We start from the raw sequence: 10,781 nt of genomic DNA, 5'->3' as shown, positions 1-10,781 counted from the left end.
TCCAGTTAATCGTCTGGCCAATGTTGCCTTCATAGTGCTTGTAGTGAGGGATTCCAATACTATTGAATATAAAGGTGTAGGTGGTTAGTTGGCACTTATTGGAAATGACCAGTGCCTGGCACCCGAAGCACAAACACGTCTTGTCACGTCAGGTATGTTTGTACATCACCGGAAGTAGCTGTCACTCTGTGGAGCTATGAATGGTACTGAATATTTTTGCATCCAAAGACATTCTCCCTTCTGATGTTAAGGAAGGATTGTCATTCTGGGCTGAAGAGAGTTTGGTCTTGGATGTTGCCACGAAACTCCTACACCAATATACTGAGGCTGACATTCCAATCATCAACTACCATCATCTTCCTTTATGTTTAAGAAGGAACTGCAGATGCTGGAAAAATCAGACACAAAAATGCTGGAGAAACTCAGCGGGTGCAACAGCATCTATGGAGCGCAGGAAATAGGCAACGTTTCGGGCCGAAACCCGGAAGGGTTTCGGCCCGAAACATTGCCTATTTCCTTCAGGGTTTTGGCCCGAAACGTTGCTAATTTCCTTCGCTACATAGATGCTGCTGCACCCGCTGAGTTTCTCCAGCATTTTTGTGTACCTATCATCTTCCTTTATGCAAGGTACGCCTACCTGCTTCTCCCTCCGACAAGTGTCAATGCCAGTGTCGTAACTGTCGTAATTGGAATGTTATTAATCTCAATTACAATTTAGTTGAAGTGCCTCGGAACAGAGGGATTGAAGAAATAGGCACTTAGTGGTAGGTACAGACTCAGTGGACTCGTCTCAGTGGTGTCTTTATCTCGCTAATTTCCAAACACCCTTTTACTAACAGAGTGGCCAAAAATTTAACTGCTCTGCCACGAAAAAATAGTAACGGCAGAAGCCAGCCAGGCTGCTTGTTCTGTACAAAATAGCATCTCTCGTCTCCGACTTATTTCCACCATCTGCCATTCGGGTACAGTGTCTCTCTTCCCCCACCCAACCCACCAGCCCACTAAAACATACATTCTCTCGACACCATCCTTGTGAGGAATGCATCTTTACTCTTCTCTTAAATCCAAGATTTACGCAGAACACACAACACAGTTTAGAGCAAAAGATATTTATTTAGAAAAATGCTGTTTTATACTTGTAATGACAGTTTAAAGGGCATCGGTTCCAGCTGCATTTCGAGAGGTACGAGGAAGTGATCTCAAACAGCTTTGACCATCTACATTTACTTCCACTTTCATTCCCAAGATGACTAGGCTCACAATAGCACAGTTCTTCACAAAATCAGACCTCGCGTGCACTTCCACAAAGAGGGAAAAGGGCTAAATTTGCCTTGTCACATATCCAAGTCATGCCACAATTGCCCAGCCTCATGCTTTCATTAAAATAATCACAGAATCCTATTACCCTCTAAAGGAGAATAGGAACATGTATGCTAATTTTCAGTCTACAAGTGAGATCACATTGTGCAGAAACCATGAAGCCAGAAACCGAGGATGTGGAATTAAATATTTCACACGGTGGTAGAAATGGGTATTTTTGACTGAATCTCATTCATTTACGACTCCCAGCATTTTCAATCCATCAATTAGTTAATGTGAGCATTTGTAAGGGAGAGAATGGTGGGCGTTAGTCTGCCTGAATCTGTACATCTACACACACACTACCTGCAATTGTTTGATTAGGTACTTTATGAAATACCCTGCCCATTCTCAAACAGCAGATCAAGTTTCACCAAGAACATCCTATATTAAGTTAAGAATCCAAATGCAATCTGAACTGAAGTCAGTCAGATAAACTTGCAACAAGTTATAAAATGAGACGGCATTTTACAAAAAAGGGATAAGACGACTTTGGTAATCCTATCGTTTGTCATTATTTTTATCTAGATTAGATGAAGGATTTAAATAAGCCGACTAACACTGAAATGTCAGTCAGAATAGCCAATAGTTAATAAATAAAAGGAACGTTATATGAAGAGGTTAATCTCACGTTGTAGCGCTACTTCAAGTTTTAGTTCTGCTTTTATAAAAGCCATCAATTCATTTTACCATGGCAAATGATCTTTGCTGAACAGAGTACATAAAGTGGAATCTTAACAGTGGAATCCTTTTTCAAAACTGAACCACAAAATAATTCTGATTAACATCCTCTTCTTTCTGATCTATTTGAGTGTCTTTAAAAAATATTTCTGTATAAACTGAACGCTGACGGCGTTACTGATGAGAATTGTTGGGAGGGAGTTGGTGAACCATCCAGTATCTGGGAGCAAAGGCCTAGAAATAAGACAGGCTGCTTACTTCAGTGACTTACAGACGGTATGGCTCCTTCACATTGTATTCAGTAGCTCCGAGCAAGGTTCCTGAGCTCCATTAACAAACGATATAAAAATTTAAAAATAGAAAGGCAGGAAAAGGCTAGGGTTGTTAATCATAATTATTTTATACCACGACTCTTAAAAAGGTCACTGACTGCAGAACCCCCTCTTTAAAAACAGTAGGAGTACACAGAGAGTATGGCATGGGATAACACAAGCGGAAGATGAATTACGGTGTACATGGACCTTTTCACTGATTTCAGGGTTTTGCAAGTGGTAATATCACTTTCAGAACCATCCAGGTCGGACGCCCCCATGTTAAGTCAGGTACCTAAACTCATCTCTTAGTCCACAGAAAGAAATATAGCCCGTTGCTATATTTATCTTCCAGCTTCTCACCTCAAGTAAAGGAAGTTAATTTAACTTACAAGGAACAAGTTTCTTTTTTGATGTACTACTGACAAAGAACTCTGCACAAACGTCCAAAGTGAAACTGCACCCAGAGTGCTTGGCCTGCCTAAGACATATGGCACTGCCACAACACAGAAAAGCTACTGTCTAAAAAAAAACAACAGACAGTCCAAAATCTACAATGGGTGCTATAGGTCAAACTCGTAATAATCAACATCCATCTCATCATGAAACAAGTCCCACTCATCACCAGAATCTGAAAAGTCATTATCAGGGCCATCTGCTAAAAGCATCAGTAGCACTTCACCAAGCTCAAAGGTGACCATCTCATCATCTTCATAGGAGTCCGCACTCTCCCTCTCTTCAATGAAATCCCAGAAATGTGCTCTCCGCTGGCTCTGTGACATAACAGACATCATTGTAAACAATCAAGTCTTGAATTTATAGCTAGCTGATATTGAACCAGTCTTCAGATATGTTGTTAACTTAATTTAGATAGATAGCTGAAAAAGACTAAATGTCTTAGATTTTTTTCTTTTAGCTTACACCACAGCAACAGAAACATAGCAATGTAGTGTGCGCTCAATAATTTCCATTTGAAGATACGCATTAAGACTATTATGACAATGTTGTGCGCAAATATGTTTCATGCAGCCAATATGGAGTAATGAAGTGATCAATTAAAATAATTAATATCATACTTTTAGATTAATGCTAAATACATAATTGACATGAAATATTACATGTGGATAAATGTGAAAATCTGTCAACACAATTTCAAGGCATATTTAGTTAGAAATTCTGAGCAATAGATGGTATAGACCTCTGGACATACTTTAATGGCTCACCATTAGTCCTGATGGAAGATTATCAATCTGACTCGTTATTTTTCTCTCACAACAGCTACTAAGCATTTCCAGCCGGTTTTAATCTCCTTATAACTAGTGTAACCACTCATATATGACAGCTCACAGATGAAAGCAGAAGCGGGAATAGAGCTGTTTAAATCAGTGCCATCCTTACCCGGTATCTTCCCATTGATCCAATCGGCTTTCTTTGTGGTTGAGGCTCCTCCAGCCGTCCATCAGGATAGGCATGTCTGTAAAAGCAGTTGCCACCAAAGGGACAAGTCCCGCGCCCCTGATCAAAATATCGACACGCTTTATTGCTGCAGAGAAAGAGATAAACATTACTGAATCACTTGTGAAATCTGTGGTTGGTTTGGTGAAAGCAGGTAGAAATAGCATCAACACCAGCGGAAAAGAATCTCGGAGGCCCCCCTTCGGTCATGACTGACCATGGGTGATGCATCCTAGTTGTTGGCTGCTTGCTCCAAACCTCGGCCAGAGCAGCGTTGCTTGTGGCTGAAGAGACCAATGTGGGAGTGACAGTCTCTGTGGCAAAGGTCACATTTGTGTGTGTGGTCTCTGGTTTGTTGAAGTTGCTGCGCTCCTTTCTGTGTGCCCGCTTGTCTGCCGCTGCGTTCAACAGTTTCTCTTCCCCCGTTTTGAGATGTTGGTTCAGGGTACCTCTGCACCTCGTGTGTTCAGCTGCAAGGCTCTCCCAGGACTCCACATCGATGTCGAGCTCCTTCATATCTCTCTTGCAGACATCCTTGTAACGTAGCTGGGGGCGGCCGATGGTTCTCCTCCCATATGTCAGCTCTCCATAGAGGACGTCTTTTGTAATACGGCCATCCTCTATGCAGTGGAAATGGCCCGGCCAGCGCGAGACATGATCTCAGAGTTGGACACTGTCTTGCCAGGATATACGGCCACAGCAGATGCTTCTCAGGTGCAGTGTGTTGAATATGTAGCCATGTCAGCAGCAGCGTGAGTTGTAGACTGATTTATCTCACTGTCAGCTTTGGGTGGACCCACTGAGTTGCCAGGATAGAGTTGGAGCAGCCTTCCCGATCCGGCAGATCCAAGGAGAGGTTGTCAGTGATGGTGGAGCCGAGGTACATGAACTGATGGACAGCATCAAGATCGTAGTCTTTGATGGCGATGACAGGCGGCGCCTCTGTATCCTGCCCCAAGAATAGTTTTAAGATAAAGAAATTTGATGGACCGTTTTTGACCAATTTTGACTTTGCCACATGTTGCTCTGTAGTCGAGTCTCAGTTCACAACGCAAAACCAAATAAGCCGAACGCTTCCTTTAGTCAATCTGCAGACTTGAGAATACAGTTTAAAATAAACCTCTTTACGATATGCAATCATTTAACAAAAATATTGAAGTTAATCACACGTGAGCTACTTTCTACCAGAACAGCCATTCTTGGGGTCTGACCCAATTCATTTAGATAAGTAGCAATGTTGCATGCTGTATTTGTGTGTATCCTTTCCTCCCAAACCTATGTCCAAGTTAGGAAGTAGCATAGGAAGGCATGTAACCCAGGGCCGTTCTTGATTTGTTAGGACATGTTGAATTAATGACTGTTATATTCTTCATTATAGATAACACGGGAGTGTCATCTTTATCTTTCATCTTCCCAATTCCCCTGCTGGTGAATTAGTAACCAAAAACAACAAATGTAGTTTACTTCACAGCACAATATACTACACTCTTTCTCCTAATATTAAACCATTTAACAAGAGAAGACAGCTTATAACTACTCTCATTAACACAGATCACAGGACTGATGTAAACTAGAATATTCAATCCCAGAGCAACATAACAGCCCATTTATGGAACTTGTCCACTCACTCAACATCCAGAGACATTCCCTGTCTCCTGGAGCAATGGATACAGGCAAGGCTTACAATTGTTAGATTTGGAACATGTTCTGCTGTTGGCTTTGAGCAGGAACAACAGCTTCATGTCGACATAGACACTACAGGTGCTGGAATCGTAAGGGGAAAAGTGCTGGAGGAACCCAGCAGGTCAAGCAGTATCAGGGGAGAGAAGGTATCTGTCCAGAATTATGAGCGGGGGGGGGGGGGGGGGGGGGGGGGGGGGGGGGGGAAATTAGATTAATGGGGTGGGGGGTGGGGGGGGGGGGGGGGTGGGGGGGGGGGGGGGGGGGGGGGGGGGGGGGGGGGGGGGGCCCCCTTAGGGGGGGGGGGGGGGGGGGGGGGGGGGGGGGGGGGGAAATTAGATTAATGGGTGCACTCTTGGGGGCCAGTATGGACCAAAGGGCCGTCTGTGTTGTTGCACCTATAAGATTAGCTCCACGTAATGTCTAAATCCCAGTCATACTAAGTGGCAAACGCTATTTAAATCACAGAAATGTCTAGGTGACCAAGAAATAGCCCACACATCTCCGTTTGTTGTTCAATAGCCATTAGCTGCCACAAAATAAAAACAATTCAGGAAATTATACTGGACCCAACACACAAATAGCCCGATGTGCAAGTCAGGCACCAACTATTTTTCATAACACCTATCTGCCAAGAGCCTTTCCAATGGCTGTGAAAAAGAAGCATCGCAGAGCATTTTACTTCTCAGTATCGGGGAATCCAATTGACTTGAGCAGCACCAGGGCAAAGATAGGACGACATTCAGCCGTTCGACCAAGTCACCAATGAATAATCAGCATTATAATTTACTCTGGTTAATTTTTTTGTACGGTTACCCTTAAAGTTTGAGTTATGAACAAGTCTGACAAGCAACAAAAAAAATGCACAAATCAGACATAGGCTACAATAATAAGCAACATTTACTCTGGGGAATTATCAAATGTAAATGTTACCTCATTGCCTCTTTATACTTTTTGATGAGTTTTTGTTTTTCTTCCTTCTCCTCCACCCAGTATTCACTCGGAATGACAAAATTTGATGTAATTCGACACTCAGGACAGGATCTGGAAATTTAAATTCATGAGTAATTACTATGACCATATTGTCAATCCATCCAAAAAAATAATCTTAAAGGCTGGTCTTGTAAATCATATAACTGCTGCTTGAAGAAATATGCATCTTCATCTCATATGACAATGAAGCCCAACTATCAGTTTACTAAAATTAGATCATTGTTAAAAACCAAACCATCTCAAATTTTACATTCTACAACAAATAAACTGGGAACAACTCAAGCTGCAGATAGGCCATTGCTGTTTGAGTCACTGAATATTAAATTTGTCTAAATCTTCTTTTTAATAAAATTGCTTCATACTTGATTTGATTCTTTCCCCAACTCCGGGTCAATCTCACCCAATATTCTAAAGCAAACACACTCTGCAGATATAAATATAGCGAAGCACTATGCACAAATTACTGCGGCCACCCCACTCCAGCTGAGATGGATTAGGAAAACTTGATCAAGGAATGCAACCTAGGACGTTTCTGATCTGGAAATGATGCAGCTTGCACAGGAACCATGAGCCAACTCGAGTACATAAATTCATTGGGAGAAGCTTATGCATTTCCTTTAAAGCCTTTTGCTAATACTGCTTAGAAGTAATAGAAAATGTAGGTTAAACTGACTACATTGTATAATTAAACATTTTGGTTAATGCATATTATTTCATTTCTAAAATACCAAATTATTACATTTGCATATTTAAAATTTCTAATCATTAATTATTCACAACCTTCATTGATCAAAATCTATAACATTTTGAAATACACTATCTGCTATTTAAAAGGGTTATTTAGCATTTGGCTATCTAATATCAAATCTTTCTCCCAGTAACAATACTGCTGCCAGTTTGTGTAAACACAAATATACTTATTTACAATCTTTTCAGTTGGCAAGGAGCCTTGAGATATCGGAGATAGACACACGAAAAGCTGGAGTAACTCAGCGGGACAGGCAGCATCTCTGGGGCTTGAGATATTGGAACCATTGTGACACCAGACCTGCATAATGCAGGTATTTTCATCAGTGTCTTTGGAACCTCTTACTCAAAGGGTGAGAGAAGAGGTTTGAAATATTTTGAAGGCATAGGTACTTGATAAGCAGATGGGCAAATGCTTACTGAGGATAGGCAGAAATAAGAAGAGCATCTGCCTTAATCTCAGTGAATGATGGAGTAGCCTTGATAGGCCAAATGGCTCCCAATTTTTGTGAGTGTTGAGTGAGCGAGAGAGAGAGATGTAATTTTCCAATACGATCACCAGATCAGTTGGTCTTTGGTTTCTTACACTGTTGCAGTGAACTTGAACCCACGCATGGGGTACAGGACCCTATTCTCATTCACCATGTTATGGCTCTAAACGAAAAAGTATTTCAGTTAATAAACGCTGAGCAGTATTTTATTTTTCATATTTTCGGTATCCACATTGTGTTCCCTTTGAATGATTCTTTTAAATTCATAAACGGCCAAATGAATTAAAATTTCAAGGACTTACTTTACAATCTTGTTCTCAAATTGTTTAGCACTCCTCCATTTCCGAATACAGTTGAGACAGTAGGCATGATTGCAGTTGGACATGATTCCAAAACGCCGCTCACATGCATTGGTTTTCTCGTATATCACTTCCATGCAGATGCCACATATAATGTCCTTGCTCCGTTGGACGGCAAAAGATAGCTCCATATCCTTCTCATGGGCCTCGATGCAAGCCTATGGAAAGAACATCTATGCGTCAAGATAACACAATATTGCAATTTTAGAAGTTGGAAAATTTAAGAAATGCAAATCAAAGTTAATGTACACATTGAAACTGAAATAAATATAATAGTAAAATACTGCATCTTCAAAAGAGTTTCAAGAGACTTGCTTATCATCTCATCAATAGAAACATTCTAGAATTAAAAATAATGCACAAGATTGTGACTGCACAGAAGAACTAAAATTATTAGCAATTCAATGTGTTTCACTGTCCTTTTACATAACTAACAACACCCTTTTAAAAGAGCTAAACATGGTTCCAACAAATATAAGCCAGTCAAGTTCTTTTGCATCATGCAACAGTAATATTGTGGACCTGAAGGTGTTACCTAGCAGGAGTTCAGTAGTCCAAACAGGACTTTTGGCCAAAGCAGATTCAGGTTAATTAGTCATATGGCATAAAACTCAAAGTAAGCGGTATAGATACAACTGATGATACACTTAATATTAAATACAGCTGAAATAGTGCAACAATAATAGAATAGCTGAATGAGGTCATCTAAGAGCAAGGGGCAGCATCTCCAGGAGGGAGGTGTGAAAGATGATTTCAAGTAGCAAATGTTCTAAAGTCGGCATATTTGGACTTAAAAGTTCCTGTATCTTCTAGAGGGTAGAAGCATGGAAAGGGGATGAATGGCCAGGATGGCAGGAATCCTTGACGATACTTCCAGCCTTCCTAATGCAATGCACCCTGAAGCCGGGACAGGCTGGATGGAGAATAGGCAGCCTTTTCCTCGGGGTTAATGAATCTGAAACTAAAGGGCATTGGTCTACGGTGAGAGGGTAAAGATTTAAAAGGGAACAGACAGGCTTCCCCCCCCCTCCCCCTCCCCCTCATAGAGCATATATGGAATAAGCAACCAAAGGAAATGGAAGAGGCAGGTGAGAAACATTTAGATAGGAACATGGATAGGAAAGGTTTGGTGAGGCATGGGCCAGGAGCAGGGAAGTGCAATGAGCTCAGATAAACAAATTGTTGGGCATGAATAGTTAGGCCGAGGGGCTCGTTTCAAATGCTGTTTTGCTCTAAGGCTATGATTAAGTGACAAGTCTGTGATGGACTTGACTGCAGACGACTTAATCCAATCAATACTCAACTAACACAGTGGGTCCGTGGTCTCATATCCATCCGGGATATTGGTGTTAAAGAAATGAATGAAGGCTATAACTAGTATGCATAAAACAACACACTTGGTGGAGGCAGAGAACTGCTGCAGAACATTAAAGGTATACAAAAATGCTGGAAAAACTCAGCTGGTGCAGCAGCATCTATGGAGCGAAGGAAATAGGTACCGTTTCAGGCTGAAACCCTGAAGGAAATAGGCAATGTTTCAGGCTGAAACCCAGAAGGAAATAGGCAAAGTTTCAGGCCGAAACCCTGAAGGAAATAGGCAACGTTTCGGGCCGAAACCCTTCCGGGTTTCGGCCCGAAACGTTGCCTATTTCCTTCGCTCCATAGATGCTGCTGCATCCGCTAAGTTTCTCCAGCATTTTTGTGTACCTTCGATTTTCCAGCATCTGCAGTTCCTTCTTAAACACACGCTCCAGAACATTCATTGCATACAAGTGCTGCTGCTGTCCTCATTCTTTGGCTTGTGATGATGCTTACCTCAAGGAATCTGTCCAATGAAAAGGAGCCAATTGAAAAATAATAAACTTTAGATGGACCCTCTTGTTTGTAAGAATCTTACCTGCAGGAAAGGGAGATATTCAGACAGAGCTAAAACTTGGATGACAAAGGTTGTCTTTCTCTAAGGAACAAAGTATTGATGAAGGAAATGCAATTGATAACGTCTATGTGGATTTTATAAAGACAAAGATGCACATGTAAGCCTGCTCAAAAAAAGACCTTAAAACCAATTTTATCCGACCAAAATAGAATTTAATCTAATTTAAAAGGTAATGCACCTCATATCTATATCTAATGCACCTCTGCAATGTAACAAGCCAAGGAAATATTAAGTACAGAGAATAGTGGGAAGATACAGACCTTGGAGATGATGTCATGTTACCTCTGTGTGGACATCTCATGTTGAATAAGCAGCCTATTTCATTGTATCCTTTATTGGCCAAGGCATTGAATACAAGAGCTTGCTCGGACTTCACAACACTAGTTGTGCAGTGAGTTTTGCAAATAGTTTTAATCACATTACTGAAAAGATTTGCATTTGCTTGCATTGAAGAGGATGCAGAAATTTACAAAGATGTGGCGGGGACTGGAAGATTAAAACTGAGCAAAGATTAAACAAGCTACCACAGTTTGCAAGGACAGGAGATTCACCATCTGTTCTTTTACCTTTTCCTTTCCGCACAAGCCGGACACCCACATTCCTCATCCACACGATCCAACACCTCACATACAGTTTAGTTTAGAAATACAGCGTGGAAACAGGCCCTTCAGCCCACCGGGTCAGCGATCCCCACATATTAACTCTAAACCTACATCAACTAAGGACAATTTTTACATTCACCAAGCCAATTAACCTCCAAACCTGCACA

General features: G+C 41.3%; 1 protein-coding gene across 3 annotated transcripts in view; it reads right to left on the bottom strand.

Annotated features, from left to right (window-relative positions):
• Positions 1–1,093: 1,093 nt before the first annotated feature.
• Positions 1,094–10,781, bottom strand: part of mkrn1 (makorin, ring finger protein, 1) — a 43,433-nt gene continuing 33,745 nt past the window's right edge. For all 3 annotated transcript variants that reach the window (XM_055650118.1, XM_055650117.1, XM_055650119.1), the window contains 4 exons: positions 8,020–8,234; positions 6,420–6,530; positions 3,750–3,894; positions 1,094–3,124 (listed from right to left, as the gene is read on the bottom strand). In XM_055650118.1, coding sequence (XP_055506093.1) covers positions 2,915–3,124; positions 3,750–3,894; positions 6,420–6,530; positions 8,020–8,234 — 681 coding nt within the window. In that variant the 3' untranslated portion in view covers positions 1,094–2,914. The remainder of the gene's footprint in view (positions 3,125–3,749; positions 3,895–6,419; positions 6,531–8,019; positions 8,235–10,781) is intronic.

The sequence above is a fragment of the Leucoraja erinacea genome, chromosome 19 (genome assembly GCF_028641065.1).
Source record: "Leucoraja erinacea ecotype New England chromosome 19, Leri_hhj_1, whole genome shotgun sequence".
NCBI lineage: Eukaryota > Metazoa > Chordata > Chondrichthyes > Rajiformes > Rajidae > Leucoraja > Leucoraja erinaceus.
Note: the sequence above shows the minus strand (reverse complement) of the source record. Positions and strands in the feature narration are given on the sequence as shown.